Source organism: Zonotrichia albicollis, chromosome 21, assembly GCF_047830755.1.
Source record: "Zonotrichia albicollis isolate bZonAlb1 chromosome 21, bZonAlb1.hap1, whole genome shotgun sequence".
In the NCBI taxonomy this organism is placed as follows: Eukaryota; Metazoa; Chordata; class Aves; order Passeriformes; family Passerellidae; genus Zonotrichia; species Zonotrichia albicollis.
Window position 1 is genome coordinate 6726587 of NC_133839.1, and position 21507 is coordinate 6748093.

Consider the following 21507-nt stretch of genomic DNA (forward strand, 5'->3'; position numbering starts at 1 on the left):
GGGTGTAGAGGGGCAAGGAGTTATCACCAGCAGGACAAACAGCACCCAGAAATGCCATGACTCTGAAAGACAGGAGAGCAGGCGACCCTTCGAGGGGTAAAGTCTGTCAGCCTGGGATCGTGTCCCAGCTCAGTGGGGCTTCCATCCTGCTTTAGCATCATTTTCCTGTTCAATCAAAATACAAGCTTACAGCCCTCTTTGAAAACCAATTTGTCCCAATGCTCCTTAGTTCCCCTCTTTGCAGATTCTGTGAGTCCTTGCCAGCACACCAGAGATCAACCTTCAGCTGAAGGGCTGCTGACTTGCAAGACTTTGCTGCACTTGTGAGACACTGCAGTGCAGTCTGGCACAGAAGGTTCCTGCTTTTGGAAAAACACTAGCTAGAACATTATCTTCCTAAATGTAAGGGAGCATGCTCATACCAGCTTTCTGCTGCTTTTGGAGCTACCCTCCAACAGGAAGAAGCTCAGAATCACAGGACAGCTGTTAATAGCTGTCTTCTTCAGCCCTCAGCTTTCTCTAATAGCCAACTTTTCATACAGGAGAACTGTACTGTGAACACAGATGGGTTTGTCACCTTCTGTGTTCTTTGATAGTCTCAAAGTATTCAATCTATACAGCTTTATCAATTGTACATACAATGATTTCTTCACCATCTGTGGTGAAATGAAATAATTGTGAGAGAACATAAACAATAACACACAACAGTTCAGGACAGCAACAAACCAAGGCTACAGGACTGTTAAGCTAATTCAAGAGGTGTTAGCCCAAGCAGCCTTTCTTTCCAGAAGCCTTGCAGGACTTCTGGTGAATTTAAAGGTTTTTGTAATCTTTTTAGATGCAGCATCAGTCCACATGGCAGGCTGGGTATTACCTTACAATTAGCATCAGTCCTAAAGTAGCCTTTTCCAGATGCTTCCCCTAATAGCACATGCTCTTGTCCATGTCAAGCAGTTAGAGCTATAACATGCAAAATAAATATTGCAAATTAACTAATGTCCCTGTGCTGCTACTACCTTATGGCATCAGAACCCATCTCAGTCCAGCTGTAATCCTTAAGTGGCCTTTTCTTTCTTTCTACTCTTTCAGAGGGAGGTACAGGCAAGATTAACCTTCTCACTACATGCAGACATTTGACTTAAAACATTTCTAAAGTCTTCCTTTTTTTCTTCCAGTACTGGTGCTATGTGTTTTCACTGAGGCAGTTATTTACATCTAACATCTGCCTCTCTGGCTTTAACCACACCATTAGTCTCCTACAGTGTCACTATCACCTTCCTTACAGGATCACCCAGGTTGCATCACCTTGGAATATCCTCACAGGGTCATCCATCACATCATGGATTAAAAATCCACAGAGCAAGTGGGTATCCAGCCACTCCAATGACATGGTCCAACAGAGAAACTAGAATCAACACCCCTAGGGTTTTTATCATCATCCTTCTCTCTCCCCACCCAGAGCAGACATCACCAGCTGGATACAGAACACAGTGAAAGCAATCACACCCATCAAAATAAAAATCCACATTAGAAACAGACTGAGAAGGAGTTGCTCTGCCTCAGATCAGACCCCACAATATGGCAACAGCAGGACTCCTCAAGAAACAGACTGGGCAGAGCTTGAGGCATGTCAAAGATGAGTTCTTACAGAGGTGGAAATGAGCTCTGCATTTCTGGGCCAGACCTTATTAACTCATCTTTTGCCTTACTCTGAACTCACATAAATTCTTATCTTCCCCTCCTTCCCAATTTAGGGCTCACCAAAGTGCTGGTGAGCCTGGCTGTAACCCTGGAAGAAGGAAACCATAATTTCCAAGTCCTAAAATAGCCCATGGAACATTCCTTTCCAACTCAGTTTCCAGAACACACTTCTGTTGTGCCAGATGATCCTGGCCCCTCGCTGGTAAATTAAACACCAATTGCCACATCTGCCTTTTTTTTAAAGGAGGCATGTGGTGCCCTCTCCTGGAAGGAACCAGCCCGGGAACCAAAGCCACTCCTGCCCCAGCCTCCAAGAAGGATTTAACACCTTCCCTGTCACTCTCCACCGGCTGCTGCCCTCAGGCCCCACCTCCTGTGGTTCACAGCAAGCAAGGAAAAGCATCACACTACTTCCCCCTGAGCATAGTCCATGGAGTGAGAAATCAGCAGGAGAATGATGCAGAGGGTGTAATGCCTGGAAAAGCTCTTCTCAGAAGTCTGAATGTCTCTGGCAGAACATCTTGCACCTCAAACTTTTAATCAGCTGCTGTTCTGTAGATGCCATGGTTCAATATGCACTGCAGACCACTCATGCTGTGGGGGTGGGAGGTCTTTTTCTGCCTTTTCATCTTTTTCTAGGGTACCTGGATTTAAGGGGGTCCTAAAAATAACAACTAAGAAGTTCCATATTTGCAGGTAATGATACAGCAAATTGGTCTTACAAAGAGTTTGGTCCACACTGAGCCAAACAGAGGAAAAGGTTATGTCAGAGTAACGCACTGGGTCCCAGCTCACTGCTCAGCTGAAGAGTTGTCACCCACTCCCCTTGGCCTGCCTTTAAACTGCTCCTGTACCTGCAGGTTGCTGCTCTCCTCTAGATGCATTGTTATATCAATTTTCTCTCTCTAGATTTGCTGGAGTTCCTGGTGTGTGTGTGTGTGGAGAAACAGCATGGAAGTGTGTGGGAAGGGGATGGGCATTGACCTTTCTTCGATTTTTTGTTTCTTTACCTTTTCGCTACACTTTCTGATGGTGGATGTGAGCTCACTCACTACCATATCCACACACTTCAGACTTGGCTCCTTCAACTTCTGCACCTGCTTTTTCACTATGGCTTCAAAAGCGAGGTCAGGCGTGAAGAGACCCGTTCTGCATGGCAGGGGAAGGGTGGGAGGAAGCAACGAGGAAGAAGAAAGCAAAGCAGAGAAAGAGCAGGAAGGAGGAAGAAAGAAGGAAGGAAGAGGGAGAAGAGAGAAAACACAAGGCAAAATGAGAAGTGAGATTTTGGTTCATTCCATTAGTTTACTGAACCAGGTGAGCATTGCTATGGGGCCTGTGCACTGCCAAGTATCAGGAGAGTCTACAGGCAAATGGAAGTGTCCAAGGGGGAATGAGGTAGGAGCAGCTGGGCCGGTGAAATGGTGAGCTGTCAGGAGCAAGATGAATGGATGGAGCCCCCAGGGATCAAGTGATCACCTCCTGAAGGAAAGCTTCTTTGGATTTCAAGACACAACTTCTTGCCAGTGAGCCACTGTCCCTTTTCCTAGAGGTTCACCATTTATCATTTCTCGTTATCTTATTTCCCTTTCCTTCCCACCATAGTTATCTCCCCTTCCAAGTTTTCCTTATTCCAGCTGCAGGAAGCCTGAACAGGAGCCAGGCTAAGACCTCAAAGGTCTGCCACTTGCACCTTGCTTTGGCAGAACTGAGCTGATGTCTCTCAGTTTCAGGAATTTGAGCAAACCAGTCCACTTACAGAACATTATTTCATCTCACCCACCTTCCCTGCAACATCAGCTTCCTCAGTAAGAGCAGATGCACCCAGTAATTAGGAAAATGCAAAAGTGCTACAGGACATCCACAGCTATACAAAGCATCCATTATACCTGCAGCATCAGACCCACCATAGGCCTGCTGTGATTCCTAAGGAACTATCAATTTCCACTGATATTTTGTGGTCTGTGTTCTCAATGGCTCTACTCAAAAAGAACAGAAAGTTCACAGAAACTAAAGTTACTAAAATATAGCCAAGATCAATCCAATTCAAGACTACTGCACCAAAAAAAAGTTTTTCAGCATTTCTTTTAATACTTCAGAGCTTCTACTGGTTGCTCTTTGTTACACAGCCTGAGTTACTTGTCTTACATGGGCCATTACTTTGCCAGTGCCTTCAAGGAATAACATCCCCTTGGCATGGGAATGGCATATTGCTTTTCTAAAGCTGCAGTTTATAACCACACCTGGGGTGCCTGCAGCTACCAACAGATCCCAGGATGGCAATAAATAACCACCCCTTCATGTAAATCAGGTATTTACTCCTTCACCTCATCTTTCACATCTCTGTGGATAACACCTGCAAGTCCCCAAGCAACACCAGAATTAAAACACTCTTCAACACGTATTGGGGATGTACAACCATTCTGCCTTTTAAGCAGCAAAGAGTTGGAATAAGTTAGAGGATTTGGATTCACCTAAGGGTCTTTCTACAGGTGCCAACAATGCCTCTTTTGAGCAAAGCATTTCCAGAGTTCAGTTCACATCCTCTGACCCAGCAGAGGTTTCCTACTAATCCAGTTGCCCAGCCAAGCTCAAGTTATGCTGTTTATCTCACCACACTTCACGGGAAGTCTGATTTTTTTTTTTTTTTTAATTAGTCCCTTACAATACCTGAGTATCACCTGAATGACAGTATTTCGTTTCTTCATAAACAAAACTGTAACCATGGCTACTACAGCACACACAGAGCAACCAGAACTGAAGTCAACCATGAACACCTTAGCAGTAGGATCCAAGCTGAAATGGAATCCTTTACTCCTGAGTCTGTGATATTTCCCTTCCATCCATCTGGTCTCTTCTCCTCCCATATTTCCCACCCTGTTGTACCCACCACCTGATCACTTGAGGAACTGCTGCCTTCAAAACAGAGGGTTTATTCTGAAATTATCAGTAAAAAGAGGAATGAAAAAGAAACAACGAAATAAGAAATTGGAAGTGAAGAAAAAAAGGATGCAATGAGAAAGAATCAATGGGCAGTTTTGAATAGCAACTGATGGATGGAGAACAAATCAAAAGAAGCTTCAGAGGGCATGAAAAAGGAGGGCCCTTCTGATCCAGTTAGCAGGTGACTCTGGATACTTGGCAGCCCGAGGGCCTGTGCTTACCTGTCAACAGGCTCTAATGGCAATTTTCTGGGTGCTTCCCACAGTCACACACCCCAAGAGAGGACAGCAGGACAGAAAAAGGAAGCTCCTCCAGCACTCTAGAAACCTGAGCAACCTCTCAGTGCATCCACTTTGCTCTCCCAGTCTGTCCTGGGGGGCAAAGCACGTCTGCACGCCTGAGCCCTTCTGCAGAGGCTCTCGGCCCTAAGGACCAGGCACTTGTGCAAGGATGGCAAGTGTCACCACTTGGGCACCTGTCCCCACCCTTGCTGAGAGGGGGGTCAGACTCTGTGGAAACCTCCTGCAGTGCCCATTTACCTGCACCTGAAAAGCCAGTGGTGATTCCAGTCTCCAGAGCCCACCTAGTCCTAACTGAGGTGCCTTTCCACCAGCACCCAGCCCTGCCTGAAGCAGCAAGTCATGGCTGAGAAGAATGGCACAAGTCATCTTGCTTCCTTTCAACCCCAACCTCAAAAACAAAAGCTGCCACATCCAAAGGCCTCCCACCCTCAACCCCAAAAACACCAGTATGGATCCCAGAGGGCAAAGCCTGATGTCCTCTCTCTTGAGAGAGAGCACAGATGGAGCCCAGAGGCTGATGAACATTTCTAACTTGCTTCTTCTCAGCCATGTGCTGCTATTCCAGATCAGGATATGGACCAAACCAGCCAGAAACCAAGCCAAACACCACAGGAACGTTTCCTTGGGATACAACCCACAACTGTAAGTGCTGTAGCTCTAAATTTCAGCCCCATACATCCCCCAGGGCAACTCTGGGATTAATCCTCTCACTTCTACAAGAATAGAGGGCACAAAATTTAAATCCCAGTCTCTGGCTTGGAAAATAAACCTACATATTAAATTTCAAGAAAAATGTAGCCATAGAGAAATACCCTTGGTTTTCAAAGGAACCAGGAGTCATGCTACAGACAAAGGGGTGGTCAGGACATCTCCAGAATGCCTCAGCTCTAAAAGATTCAGGCAGCAGGGCCATAGCACATATTCCACTGGGCTTCCTTTCTGTTTGGCTTGTTGGCTGGATCGCTCCAGGCTGGCTCTGCTCAGGTCTAGTCATGCTGAGGAGGTGGTGAAAACACCAAGTGTGGCTGCAGGCAAGTCCCTGCCCAGGTCACGATGCTGCGCCGCAGCCAGCGAGCAGGTGGAAGGTGCCAACTCCATGCTGCCTCTGTTACCTTCTTGGTGCACTGTCTAACAGTATTGATTAACTCCGAAATGACCATGTCCACGCATTTCAGGCAAGGCTCTTTAATCTTCTTCACCTGCTTTTTCACAATGGTCTCAAAGGCCATGTCAGGTGTGAAGAGACCGGTTCTAAACACCCAGGGTGGGGACAAGACAAGGCAGGAAGGGGAGAAGGGGCAAGGAGAATGTCACAGAGTTACACACACATCTTGGAGCAGGCACCACCATCACCAAAACCCAGGACATTTGGGCTGGGAAGTGTCACATCCCCTGGAAAAGCCCTGACTGAAGTTCATTACAAATGAGGGATGCTTGGCACTTGCAAGGAAGGAGGTGCTGAGGGCAAAATCGACCTTAGCTGGACAGCAATAGCCAGGTCACCATTTCACCTCAGCCTAAGGGTGGCAGGGGCTGACCCCTTCACAGTGTATTTAACCTCAGAGTAGTGGAAAAGATGAGACCTGCTCTGGAAGATTTTCTTAAAGACTAGGACACTGACATGTGATACCCTTTATCAAGTTCAGCTGGTAGCTGACCAAGAGAAAGGAATGAAAATAAATCTAGGTCAGTGTTTGTTCACATCCCTGTGTGCTCCAATAGGCACCTTCCCAAGAGCAGCACAATTCAGGGTCTCAGGGCTGAATTTTCTGACAACTCACCTTCACACTGAAGGGAATACAGATCTATTTGCTAACTATGTGGGGCCAGTGGGACCCTGGTGATGGGCACACCAGTGTTCCCTCAAATCTCTAGGGGAAGACAGGCTCTGCACCAACACTTGTTTGAACAACTAAGTGCTGGTTAGTGTGAAAATCAATGTTTTAGTTTTAACTAAACAAAGGACTAGTATGGGGTTGCATCCCTCTTCCTACCCTTTCCTATGTAAAGGCCCCAAAAGGATGGAGAAGATGTGAAGACACCCAGACTTTTACCTTGTAGGCTTCTGTGACTCCCACATGGGAAAAGAAAACTCTTGAATGATTGTCCCTATTCCCAGATTCAAGCCAGAGCTTATCCCTCCCTTTGGCTGACCTACCGTACCTCTGAAGTCTTCAACTCCATTTGGAAGGTCTAGAAGCATTTACAAGGCTTTTCAGCCAGAGCTGTGCCTGTGTGTGATACGTGCCTGATACCGTGGATGTTCTTGATGGCGTAGCTGATCTCCCGCCGCAGCTCCTTCTCATCAAACTCCATCTGCACCAGGACACAATTCCATCAGAAACTTTCTGAAACTGATTTACACAGCAGCAGACTTTGAAGAGAAGAGGTCCCATGCCAGCACTACCATGTGACACATGAGATTTAGCCCAAGTGTTGGATACAGAGTCCAGCTAAGGGCCTCCATTTACAGATGCCCCAGCTGCTCTTAAGAAGGTTCTTTGAGGTAAAGCACTGGGACTGAAGTGTTAGATGGCTTTCTAAAGAAAATTGGTTTGCCAACATTTAGCATGAGATCCTGGCAGCAGCTTTTTCAGTGAAGACCACAAATGTATAAAACATTTTGTGTGAATTGTAAATCTAACACAAGGAAGGATATTTATTTCACTAGAAAGGCCTCATCTTATTCAAATGTGAAAAAAGAAAGCCAATGTAAAAAAATATTAAAGCAGAAAGATCTGCTCTTAAGTTTGTTCTAATTGACATTATAAAAAGACTTTCAGTACCCCTCCTGATCAGGTTAGTGTACTTCACCATCCAAGGAAATTGTATTTCAATAAAAATCCTCTTCCACTGTTAAGAGGTGAGTACAGTTTCCATACCATTCCCACCTCTAGGCCATTGACAGGGGCCAGACAGAAGTAATCCCAGGTATACCTACAATTCTTTTTCCTGCTTCTTAGGTATCTATGAGTCCAACTTTAGATCTAGTCTGATGCTCAGGATCAAGAACTACGAGTTTCAGCATCATTCCTTCCACAGGAAATTCAGTCACAGTAGCTTTGTGAGGGCATTCAGTCATTGATTTACTATGGGTTCTGTTAAAGTGATTTTTCACACTCAATTTAGCATCTAGGAATCAAGTCCAAAAAACACAGTCATTTAGCTCAGAGGAAGTTAAGTTCTGTCACAAAAACAGGGACAGAGGGGAAAATCAGCACTATGGGAAGATCCCAATAAAGGAGACAAACAAGTGAAAAAAGGTGATAAAAGAGAAAAGCATTAAACAAAGCAGATGAAGAGAAAGTCCACTGATGAACTATAGCAAGAGGAGTGAGTAAAGAGACAGACAGAAGTAGTAACACACAACAGGAAACAAAAAGTGCATGTCAGCAGCAAGGGGAAGCAGTACCTTCACCAGCTCAAAGGGGAAACGCTCGTGGAAGATGCGGTTGATCCGAGCTCCTCCCGACAGCTCATAGGTGTCAATTTGGTCTCCAGAACCTTCAATGCGTTTCTCAAAGTCCACAGCAAACTGCTGGACCATCCTGAAAGAAAACCAAGGGCATGAAGTAGAACTCATTGCTGAGCAGGCCTTTCCAGGGAGGGACATTGAGGCCACTCACTGAAGCAGAGCTTTGGTCTTGCGAGCAGGGTCATCGGGGCGGAAGTTCTTGTACTCCTCCACCTCCTTCTCAATGGACAGCAGCTGGCTCTGCAGCTTGTTCCGCAGCCCTGGCAGCGTGTCACGGATGTGGTTGGTCAGTTGCTGCACAAGAAGAAGGTTTAAGATGACAATAAACCTCTAGGTAGTTATTGGGAAGAGTTTCCTGCCTCCACACTACAAAAAAGATGGAAGTTCCTCTCTGTGTTCAATTCCTCTGTGTGGTCGTAACAAAATGTCTATCCCAAGACAAATATCAGTGATGAGCTGAAGGTATTCCCCCTCCCCAGCTCCTGCCTATTGCTCCCTCTACTCTTGACCTTCAGTTTACCTTCTAGTATGGTGCAAAACTCCCATCCACACAAACCAAACCCAAGAATAAACTTTACATTAAAGTATTAGCATCTGCTTTTTACACGACGGTAAAGGCTACTCTGCCTTCAGATTAGCACTTCATTGACACCCAATGTGGTGGTAAAGCCTTTTGTCAAACAAAAAAGGGTGAAAAGGCAAGGTGGAAGGAGGCAAAACCATTCACAAGGCTCTAATAAGAGGTTTCCACAAAGCACAGCTTTGTGGGAAACTCCAGTTTGAAGATGAATATCTGAATAAGGAGAAATAGGAGACTCTTTACTTCCGAGAGTGTTTCAAGGGAGCAGAAGAAGCAATAGTAAATTGCTGCTATATGAAAAAATAGATAGTCTCAACAGATGGGAAATAACTATCAGTATCACATAAATACTGCTAGGTACAGAGATCACTAGAATTTAGAAGGTATCTTTTAATTTAGCCAGAAAGATCTTGCATTTTGATAGTGTATTATACCACAAACCAGCTACTGAAAGTGAAAGAATAAATCAGTGCTCTGCCTTTGGGGTGCAAGCTCCATTATTGGCCTCAGTGTTTCAGAGCCAGTGACACCACGGGCAGCAGTTCCTGACTGTGGACAGTACCTGGTTCAGAACCTTCTGCAGGAAGGGGGTTCCCATGCGATCAGCCATGTGTCTGTAGGCTGGGTGGGAGAGAAAAAACTTCCTCTCTGCAGCCAGAGCTGCCTGAATGTCCTTCTTGCCATCTATGTCCTTCTGACTTCTGTTGACCACACCAATGTAACCTGGGAGAGTGGGGTTAGAGATCAGATGGCTGCAAGGATGTAAATAAAACTCAGACTTGAGAAGGAAGTTACTCAATCAGCAGCATTACAAAAGGGGGATTCTAGTGGTAACACATTATTAGGGGCAATGGGAAGAGTTTAAAATTAGACTTTCCTTGAATGGCCCAGGTTCTGATATTTTGGTATGCAGGACAACAATGAGTATGGAACAGAGAATTAGCTTATTTGTTACTGTTCCCCTAACACAAAGCACACTCCAGTCTCATTTATTTCAGACTCTCCTTTTATGAGTCCTTAGCACAGGTACTTTTGCCACAGCAAGTACCACAGCCCAGAATTATTTAATCTCTTTACAAAGGCAGCAAGCAGAGTGTTTTAGACATCTTTCACAGCTTGCCTTGATGAAAGGAGGAAAGAGAAAGTAAAAATAAGAGCATAAGTCTGTGTTTCTGCTAGGACAACATATCAAGGTTTAAATACCTACAAAGTTCCTGTTAACAGTATGACTGAGCCCTGTTCCCCAACTTTTCTCACTTCTAGGCTGGAACAGAGATGGCTTAACCACAAATTGTCAGAAATGTTATAAGAAGGGAAGGAAGGAAGAGGATGAGGCCAGGACACTTCACAGAGGGAAAACAGAGGAAGGAGATCATGGGCAAAGCACAAGGAAACCTACCCCTACGGAGGGGAAGCAATTTGTTTTCTAACACATCTCGTGCATCAGTTCCTTCATCCATAAGATCCAGCTTGGTGATGACCCCAATGGTGCGTTGGCCTATGGAAAAAAACCACAAACACACTTGATCAAATGACTCATGCATTATTTTGTCTGTTCACAGAGCTTACAAGATTGCCCAACTCAGCTACCCAAGGGCTCTTGAAGTCACACGTTACAGCTCCCATCCTGCACAAGAGGCCACAAGAGCAAAACAGACAAAAATCAAGATCAGTTCTCAGTTGTATCCTGCTGAATGCACAAGCTATGCCACAGCAGAAAAGGATTTTACTGTATATTTTCCTAGTTCTTTCTAGGCCAAATGCAAATGATTAAAGGAAAGAAAATCCTTCAACTATTTAGAAATGGGGCTTAGACAAATGAAGAAAAGGGGAGTAACAAAATTTCTACTACAGCAATTGTTAACACTCACTAATACCTCTCAGAAGAACGTTGGTGAAAATACATCCCAAGGCAACAGACATGAGCCACAGCTACTGGGCTAATCACAACCAAATGAAAATCAGACCACTGTCTAGTAATGCCAGGACAAATCAAGAGACATTTACCTTGAGGATCCACCTCCTTTGCAATCTTCAGGGCATCAGAATTGGCCAGATCAGAGTTGGCTGGGGATACTGCTAGGATGAGGCAGTTCTCTTTGGTGACAAACTGCATGAGCATGTCTCGGATCTGGAACTCGATGTCAGGGGGCTGATCCCCTACAGGGACTTTTGTCATCCCCGGCAGATCCACCAAGGTCAGGTTCAGGACTAGACACAGGAATTAGCACAAGAGATTGTTAAGGTAGGAATGTTCTGGTCTTTAATACCACCTGTAGTTAGAGTGACTCCAGTAAGGGATAAGAGATGTGCACACAAAGCTTTCCATTTCCTTCTTGTTATGGGTCAGTGCGAACCAGCTGCAGGTTGTTTCTACTGTGATTGTCAATGATCTCATCACCCTCCCCTTTAAATCACTTGTTTTCGCACTGATAGGAAAATTGTGCCCTCAGAGTCCTTCCACATATGCTACACTGAAGGGGAAGGGATGACAGTACTTTGTTTTCAGTTCACAATGGGGTGCAGAGCTTTCTAGGAGAGCTGGTCCCTCTGCATTAGGACTCACCATGGGGAGAGTAGACTCGGAGATTGATGGGCACAGGGGAAATCCCTTTGTTGGAGCCAGTAACACGATCTGTTTCAGCCTCAATCTCCAAACGGACCTCCTCAAAATCGGTGAATTTCTTTCCTTTGCAGTGTAGGAACTCGCCATATTCTATGTAAACAGAAGCAGAGTCAGAAATAGTCACCAAAACCAGAGAAACACTCAGAAGCGTGATGAAAGAATCACATAATAAAACACAATTAAAGGGATGAAGTCTGGCAAGGGCCTTTCCCAACAGAGTTTGCAGGTTGGAACAGTAGTTACTGCAGTCACGTTTATGTGGGCAACATCTGAGATAATTCAATTGAGCCCAACATCTTCACCCCCTTAATTCACTTCATTTTCAGCAGGGTCCTCTGGCTTTTAGGTCTTACTCATGAGAGGCACAGCTGCATAGGCAAAGGAAAATTATGATGTGTGTGCATGAAGCCTTGAATAATAAATTAAAACAAAGAAAAAAAACCATTAAGAAGCATTTTACTTCTCAACACTTAATGCATTAGATGTTAAACAGGCAAAAAGGCTACAGGTCATTTTTCCTTAGGAAAATCCTTATTTATTTTCTCCAGTGATCAAATAAGACCTTCCTGACTAGGACAGCAATCCAGCTGGACACACAGGGCAGGGAGCTCACATACCTGTGCTGGCATTGACCAGCTGAAGGACCAGTGGGCGCCTGGTTACGATGCCAGATCCACGTGGCAGAAAGTCCCTGCAATGAAACAGGAAGTTTTGGATGAGTGTGTGATTGTTTCCTTCCCTTTTTACAGCTTTTCTGCTTCTAGAAGTGTACAAGGACTCTAAGGGGGAGCCCCAGCTATGAGTACAAAGAAGTTTAAGTGACTAAAACAAAAAGTGCCTCTCCTTGAGAGGGGCAAGAGCTTGTTCTGAAGTAGTTTATACTCACATTATACCCTCTAATCGTGTCTGTGGCAGTACAGCTCCTCCAGCTGAAGTTCCAAGTTAGCTAACAAGCCCATTTAATACAGCTGTCTGTACTTTGGAAAAAAATACACTTTCATCTTTCAGAAAGAAAAGAGAAGCTGACACAGAGCCAAAGAACTAGCATGCCTCCTTTTGGCAAAAACAATTACACAAATTCACTCACACCCTGCACTTGAGGCTTGAGAAGACACCACATTGTCCCAGTGTGCAAACACCACGTGATACAACTGAGAAAATAACCAGCAGCCAAAGGCTTGTCTCCACACAGGGTCTCTCCTGGCTATAACTATCAAGATATCAGTATTACCAAGGCAAAAGCAGAAGTTTCTTTCTGCATTTAAGAGAATCCTGAATTTTTGTGTACTTCCAAGTAATTTCAAGGGAAAGCAGCCTTGTACTAACACTCTCCAAATGCTGACTTAGCAGCCAGAGCCCACCAGTTCTCCTTTGCTTTTCCTTTTTTTCCAATCCAAAGCCAGGCGTGCTCACTGCGTCTGCTGATGACCTTGCTAGTTTGTGGTCTGGTTTTCTACTACTTGGCTGTTCATGAGGCTCTTCAAGAGCCACTGAGCAGTTCTGAAAATATCAATTGCTTCCTCACCTACTGAGGGAAGCATCGCTTCAAAATATGTTTCCTGCAGCATGAACATAAAATTCTCTGTTAAAAGAAGCCCTGCCTACACTGGCAGGGTTCTGGCAGACAATCCTCCTTCCCTTCAGAACTGTGGCAAGGAATAATTTTGCTGATTTAGGAGTAACTATTGACTCTGCTAAATAAGAAATCCAGGGCTCTCCACTTTGAGGTAATTCTCTTATTCCTGCATGAACTTAAGACTGACAAAGTCCATGAGGATGAGAAGTGAGTTTGTTTCAGACAAGGCCTCGAGCAGCCCTGTCCCAGCTCCTGGTCTGGCCAATCATGTCCTGTGTAACCCTATGCAAGTTATTCTGCTTCTCTGTAGTTCAATTTTCTCAGCTATAAAAGTAATTTCCCATATGTGAAAATGTCAGAATAACTTGGTAATATCAAAAACCGAATACTAGATTCAAGTGAAATGAGTGTAAGGAGGCACTGTATATCTTCTAACACCTCAAATAAAAAATATCACCTGTTATTACTAAGTCAGGAGTAATGGAACTTCAGTTAAAATTAGACTGAAACTCATTCTCATTATTTTAGACTTTCTAGAAGTATAAAGAGTTAACTGGGGGTTGCCTTTCATTTGATTTTCAAATAATACAGCTCTAGTTTTTCCATTCCAGTGGGATTAACCCTGGAATCTCTGAGACACTGCATCATTCTAACAGTTTTCTGCTGTCTCAGCTCCATTCCTATAGATGTCTGTGGTCAATATGTGGAAAAATCCTATCCTTGTATCAGTTGTTAGCATAACAAATCCATTTGAGTGCCACTAAATTATTTTGAACTTATACCTGAGAAAAAGGAATCATATTACTACAGATTCCCTTTCCAGCACACCAAGACAGTCCTCTAGTTATTGGTTTCCAACCTGCAGTATCAAATCTTGCTTTACTGTAGAAAAAGGACCACTTACACTTATAAGCATGAAATCAATAGGAAGCAAGATCCTATTCATGCTGCACTATGTGTTCCTGCAACTTTCTGCTTTGGTTAAAATCCCAATTTCTCTGCTGTCCTTATCACAGCTACTAAGAAAAAACATCTCAAGACAAAGAGAGATAGAAAGCCTATGACATTGGGTTCCAGCATTATTTTTCAAAGATCCAATTTATTTGTTAACTCAAGTAGTTCTCAGGCTATTTCAAGGAAAAACCCCCACGTCCTCTAGAGGACAAGACAACAACTAAATATGCAAGATTTTGTCACCTAAACCAACAATCTTTAGTGCTGCTCTAATTCTGAGTGAAAATACATCAAATCTGATCCCTAATATCGAAAATGAATGCAAAAAATTCTTACCCACAAACTATTGGGAGGAACATGCAGTTCAACTTTCAAATCTTCTCTACACTCGACTCCTATTAGGAGTCACAGCCAAAAAGCTTTATTACAAAAAACCTACAATTGGAGCAGTATCATCCCACACTATCCATGTTATTTCCTACTCTTCATTTAATGTCTCTCTACAGTCTGCTGGAAAAACCCCTTCCTCCTCCAGCTCCAGCTAAGCCTTTCAAATGATAGAAAGCAAAAAGCAGGGATTAGTAAATTCCATGGGGAGCTGGCTGAGTGCTGAGGAGCAGCAGGAGTGGAGAGCCCTGCCTGCCCTCTCGCAGGGTGCACAAACTGCTGCTGCAAATAAACACAGCCACAGAGCACCTGTGGCACAGACAACATGCCCATACAGCCTGAAGGAAGAGCTACACACACAGTTATTGCTCCAAAAGAGCAGTCCAAAGTGATGCCACCAAGCTGGAATCAGGAAGGCAACACACCAGGTAAAAAACCACAACACTGCCAGGTGACCCAGGCAGGCAAGAGCAGAGGGGTTAAAATGGCTTATTCACTTCCAGCAGGGCAGATGTTGAGGGAGGAAAAAGAAAGATGGAATAAGTCTTCAGAGATAAAATGATATAAAGGTTTTGAGTGCTGAGACAAGGCAGCCTGTAGCATGGCAGCAGTGCCTCGTTACATACATCACCATACATGACTGCCTGAATTATGTTACTCAGGTTGAGGGCACCAACCCCCTTGTTTCTCACTTTCATTCTTTATCTTAACAACTGGGAAATCCTTTTTCTGTTTCTTTGTTTGTAACACACAGAAGTGCACGACAACATTTGATTTCCTGTGCTTTAAAGCAGGAATACAACACTGTGCTACTGCTCCAGGCTAGGCTTCATCTAGAAAATACACAAAGCAGCAGCTAAAACAGACAGAGCTGTATGCAGGGAATATAAATATTAATTTGCTTGTAGCTTTCTTAGCTATTGACTCAAAATTCTGAATCGAGATATTGAGGTATCAGTTCGAGCAATGCAATTCCAAGCATTTTATCAAGGTTGGAAAACCAGGCTCAGATAATTACACTGCCTAAATGATCACTTATTGGAAGACTTGTTTCTATGTATTTCACAGTCCTTTTTGTTAACAACAGGCAAAGAGAATACTGAGGTGGGTAAATTCTTGGCCAGAGACAGATCTCCTCTTCTAACACAAAGAACCAAGGATGCAAATCTTAACAGGTCTCAGGATGAAAGAGTTCAGGCAGGGAAATGACCTGAAAAGGCATTTATTGTTGTATTTTGCATTGCTCAGTTCTGAAGTGCTTACACATGTTCTTGACTAGCCACCTCAGGGCAAGCACAGTCACAGCATCCCCTCCAGTCCCATTACTATTTTCATATGCAGAGCTGCATGAGAGTGCAGATTTGGGCTGAAAGCTGCATTCGTAATGCAGTAAAAAATACTGGGAAGGCAGCTATTGTAGAGCAACACCAAAATAAAATCCAAACACCTTGAAAACATATTAAAGCAATCTTGATGTCATGCAACAATCCATTTATAATCAGAGCACTGGGAATTGGGCTTTCCTTAATTGTTTTCTTGTTTGTTTGTTTGAGGCTTTTAACTAAAGCCAGACACTATCTACAAAAAGTCTTCATGCATTAGGAAACTTAGAATCCTAGAGAACAGAAAGGTTAATAGTGGCTATTAGTGACCAAAAAAAAACCCACCTCTGCTCTATAAACAAGTTTCAGAATTCATTTAATGACTTGCACAATACAAAGGATTAGAAGTTAAAAGTAGCATCAACCAAATACACTTTGCCCAAACTATTCATAAAACAAAGGAAATGGACAAACTGCTTGTATAAATCAACATATATTGTATGGAAAGGGAAGCAAAGACAGATGCAATCAAAAAAAGCAGGACACAAACCCATATGGAAAGCTTGGGATTACCTGAAGAGGCACACACTGAGACTTTCAGACACTTTTCTTGTGTTTATTCACTGTTGCTACACTGAAGAAAATGCGACTGATTGTCCATTAAAAGATATTTAGATGAGTTATTTTGCTGCAGTAGGGGCACGTTTGTGTCCACACACACAGAGTCTGCTCAGACCAAAGAACACTTCTTTACTCCTTTGGTCAAACACTTGGATCTGTTGTTTTCCTGTGAAATGAGACACTGGAGGACAAGCAATTCTTTGAGTATCTCAGTGACTGTTAGGGGCATGTTGTGCCTGCTCCACCAGCTTTGCTGGAATAAATGCTCTCAAATCCTGATAAGTACAAGAGAAGTGATTGCCTGAGCCAGCCTGTCCCTTTGTGCTTTGCCAGAAGTGTCAGCTCGCTGCTTTAGGTTTGTGCTCTAAGGCTCAGAGATTCCTGTAACATTTACAGTGCTGTTTCATTCCAGCAATCTGGTGTTTGCAAATCTCTTTTTGACCCTGTAGCCATGATATCAGAAGTGATAACCACAACTTGCTAACAGGGAACAGCAAGAATGGCATCCCCACACATCAGCTCAGGCTGCAAGTGCTTCTCCATAGATTCTCTTCCACTGCAAATATGAGCATCATTTATTCTCTACTTCCACCAAATTCAAGTTTTGCACCTTCTCTATCTGTGTTTCTGAAAGGATTTTGAGTCAAAGCTTTTCCATGCATGATTATTGTCTTCACTGAAGCTGCAGCAGAACTCTTCAGCAGTCAGAACCAAAACAGAGTCTCAGGTACCATCTCTTGGTCCACATGAACTCAGACCTTGCTCTCCATGTCTCCAGAGAAGCACAAAAAGCTGTTTGTAGAGGGCTCTGAAATACAAATCTAGGCCTAGTCTAGACAAACCAACAGCATAGCTGCAGTCAATTGTTTGCCAGACCTTTGAGATTTTTGAATAAGAATGCTCTAGAGAAGGTAAAGCCTCAATTGAAGAGCCAAAACAGCAGTTTATGAAGACATAAAAGTAGTGGCAAAGAACAGAAGGGAACACCAGCATCTGATCATTTAATTTCTACTTGATTTCTTATTAAACAGCTATAGAAAAACAGGGTATTAAGGGATGTGATTAATCCCCAGTTTGGATTATATTAGTTTCAGAAAATTAAAATTCACACAGCCTCCATAATTTCACAGGGCTGTTTGTATTTTAATTTGAGTATTTGTAACTTCCTGTGTTCTGATGGTGCCTGGGGACAGCAATTCAATCAGAAATGCACTGCACAAAGCAGTATGCCAATATACCACAAGAAATACAGTTCTATCCCTATGGATTTTACTGTCTGCTTACACAGTTCAGACCTGCTCCTGCCTAAGCTTCAAACCATTTTCATCTGTCAAGGCTTACAATTGATCATTCATCATTCTCACACACCCAGATCAAGAATTCTTCCTCAACTCCTGATGGCACAGGGCCAAGAATCCCAAGCCAATCCTGGGGTATTGGTACCTTTGACACATGATTCTTCTGATCACCCTGCTCATCAGCAACAGTGACATTTTCACACAAGCTGCATTCTGTGGACAGCTTACACATTTCTCTGAACAGCATTTCATCTCACAGCACTTGTATTTTCAAACATGTTCTTACTTCAGCACATCAAAATGAATCCTTAACACACAGGCTGACACCTATGGGGCACTTTAACCACACACTGAAAGTATTTATATTAATCATATTGACTCCTAAAACAAACACCTCAAACAGCAAGAGCTTTGTACTTTTTGGTCACTGACTCCTGGTGCTCCTTCACAGTAGACATCATGTAGTTCTATACAAGGAAGAAATTTGCAGAACTGCCCTTGGAGCACCTTCCTGGTCTGATCCTTCAAGCAACATGCAAGTACATTTGTAAGCAATTCCACAATTCAGGTGTGGGGCAAGAACAAGGACAAGTTTGTTCTTTCCTCTGCCACCCAGGAGGTTGCCAAGAGGGCTGCATTGCAGATTCAGAGTTTCCTGCTAACTTGGTGCCTCTGTGAGCTCTTCTCTTGCCTGAGCAACTTCTCAACTAAAAAAAAGCCAGACAGGCCAACAGGAACAGCAAGCATTAAAAACAAGTGCATTATGAACAAATCATCCATCAACCTGCTATTCTGTTTTCCTCTGCCCTAAGCTTTCATATTCCTTTCATACTGCTTCACATCAACTTGGACACCAGTCATACAGACTCATAATCATAATCTAAATCTTGCTCCTAGTTAAGCCATGGTTTTTTCCATTAAGGTTAGCACTTTCAAATAACTTTAAGCCAGAGGATGTGCATTATTTATCAGCCAATCCCCACAGCACAAGTATGCCTAGTCCTGACCCACAGTGAACAAGAGCAATTCCATAAGCACTTGGCATAATGTAAATTCTTAGGATGCAATTGGTACTGGCCACACAATGGATACATATAGAAATAAAGATCTATTGTAAGTACAGCATTTTCCAGTATACTGGCAATATTATTGTGCACAATGATTCATTATTCAAGAAAACAATTGTGAAAAATAGACAGGCAATAGTTCATGAGTGTCATCATAATATACATGTTAGGAGAAACAAAAAAAAATAAAGAGAAGGCTTCCCACTGCCTTGTACCTTGGGTTCCTATTTACAATAGTGCAGAGGGAGGTTAACACTATTGTGCTGGCTTGGAACACTTACAATTGTTTTGTTAAATAATTCTGACCCTCAAACAGCCTCTCCAGCACCTGGCCACTCCTCCCAAGTACAGTTCCCCAAGTCAGTAAGCAAAAGGACCAAACAGCCTCTCAAGTGTTTGCTGTGTTTAAGGTGAGTTCCCAGGGACTGCCCAGAAAATTCCCAGGTGCTGCCCAAGCAGGGGAAAACACAAATGCCAGTACAAGCTGGACACATTTGTAATGTAATACCGCATAATTTACAAACAGCAGTCAGAGAGGGTAGAGAATGAAGTAGAAAGTAATTCTGGAGTTGGCACCTTCTCCCAGTCTGCCTGGAGTTGTTCTGTTCCCTCGTGCAGAATTGCACCTGATACCAGCACAGGCCAGCAAGAGGTTCTGCCCAGGGTTTTGTGCAGACTGAGGCACTGAGGTTTCCAAACATGAAAGGACAGCAGCCAGGCTAATTCAGTGTAATAAGTGTAGCAACAGTTGTATTACATGTTCACACCACATCCTGCTCCAGAACTGACATGATTCTCACCACAAGAATCACCTTTGCTGTGGTTCCTGCACCTCTTTTACCAATGACCAGGATATGCCATGTTCTGGAGCTCTCCTGTATCTTCTTCCCACACTGTGCTCTCACTTCATTCAAAATAAGAAAAATACAGTGTATTTATAGAGTTAACATACAAACTCAATAAAGCCACATCAGAAACCTACATCTATTGCAAAACACAGCATTTCAAAAACCACAATGACCCCACACCAGTCTCTGCTGAAAAGACAAGAAACCTTTCAGGAGACTGCCCCCTCCAAGAGAATCCACCTCCATAGAAAGCTGCATGCCTGGCTGTTTGAGAGCCTACACAATGAGTTTGGCAAATCAAATCCAGTTCCTCATGGACAGGCATAATGGTGAGGTTTGTTTCACTGACATTTGGGGTAAATGATGTGCCACAGAGGGACAGATTGAATTTCAAGTTTCCATCTTAGCCATTTTATCATCAGCTTGTCTCCTCACCGTGGGACACAACACAATTACTGGCCACTGATTTACATATCCAGAGATGACAGTGTCCAGTACTTTGTTGTGCCCAGATCTTTCTAACAGAACAGGAGAAATATTTTTGTTACTGGATTTTTGTTGCTGGAAGGCATTGTCATATTCATGTGCTCTCATGCCTCTGGGAGGATCTACATGCCTTGAACATCACAAGTGTTAATCAAAAACGTGTTTTTCCCACTCAGAATGTGTTTGTTGAGCCAAGTGTGGGCTGAGGGGGCTCAGACAATGAGAGAGGAACACCCAGGGGCAGTGTTCTCTCACATAACTGATACTTCACCTGCAGTGGCTGTGTTCAGTCTCCTGCCTGCAGCACCTTCCTTAACACTGCCAAAGCCAGAAGGAAAGCACACAGCAATTTTTACATGAATGCTCTCTTGGAAACAGCTCTCTCCCCCACCCCTCCCCAAGCACACTAAATTCTGCTTTTCTGCCTTATCTCTCACTGCACAGACTGGTTCCCAGGAGCCATCCATAGCAGTTGGGGCCTCTTTAATCCACTCTTTCCACATCTCCTTTCTCTGCATCTCAGCCCCTCTCCTGTACATGCTTCTATGCAGGTTGCTGGAAGCAGGAGGATAAGTTTTGCTGTTGTTTATTTTAATTTGATTCCTTTGGGCTGATTTTTCTGTTTCACACTCCACTAGCTTCAGGATACATCAAAATCTGGAAGACAGCTGTGTGCATCATGCCAAGTCATGGCTGTGCTGGAGCTGCTGTGCACCAGTTCATCAAATGCACAACAACCACAGAGCCCTCATGGCTGCCCTGCTGCTTCCACAGGGCAAGGCACTTCCAAGGAAGTCACAGACAATCTTACACTTCCAGTCAATGGCCTGAGGGCCTGCCAGCATGCAGACTAAACTGGCATAGCCATGAGTCTGCCCCAGGCATTTCTGCTGCTGTATGTCTACAGTAATTCCAGCACACCCCAGCTCTGTGCTTGGTAAACCTTACAGCAGGATCTGGCCTGACTTTCAAGGTCTAAATATAGACATATTTTTAGATGACCTGAAAGTAAAGCAGAGATATTGCTGCATTCTTCTGATGCACCCCTGCAAATCCATAACCAGGATTATCCCATCCAATTGACTCACTGGCTATATTACAAAGCATAAAGAAAGAATTTCTGCTGGAAGCTGCCCTTCATCCCAACTCAGTTTACATAACATGGAATACAGGAAGTCCCTATACAGTAAGGGGAGACAGAAGCTGAGCAAAGAGAATTTCTCCCCATTACAGAGAGTTACACAGCTCCTGTCCTACATTCATAGGAAACAAGGAGTACCTTGGGAAAAGGATCAAACACACACAGGCATTACCCTTTCTGTCA

General features: G+C 43.7%; 1 protein-coding gene across 27 annotated transcripts in view; it reads right to left on the reverse strand.

Moving 5' to 3' along the window:
* The window catches only part of DNM1 (dynamin 1), a 64709-nt gene that overhangs the window by 29103 nt on the left and 14099 nt on the right, over positions 1-21507 (reverse strand). For 23 of the 27 annotated variants that reach the window (XR_012583466.1, XR_012583468.1, XR_012583465.1 and 20 more), the window contains exons 2-10: positions 12242-12315; positions 11565-11714; positions 11006-11209; positions 10398-10496; positions 9561-9721; positions 8570-8712; positions 8356-8491; positions 7192-7259; positions 6056-6194 (exon numbers count right to left, since the gene is read on the reverse strand). Coding sequence is in view for 14 of the 27 variants with exons in the window: in XM_074556606.1 (XP_074412707.1) it covers positions 6056-6194; positions 7192-7259; positions 8356-8491; positions 8570-8712; positions 9561-9721; positions 10398-10496; positions 11006-11209; positions 11565-11714; positions 12242-12315 (1174 nt within the window). In the remaining 13 variants the exon portion in view is untranslated. Of the gene's footprint in view, positions 1-2711; positions 2851-6055; positions 6195-7191; positions 7260-8355; positions 8492-8569; positions 8713-9560; positions 9722-10397; positions 10497-11005; positions 11210-11564; positions 11715-12241; positions 12316-21507 lie in introns of all 27 variants that reach the window. The other 4 variants (XM_074556604.1, XM_074556597.1, XM_074556611.1 and 1 more) reach the window with 1 other exon arrangement.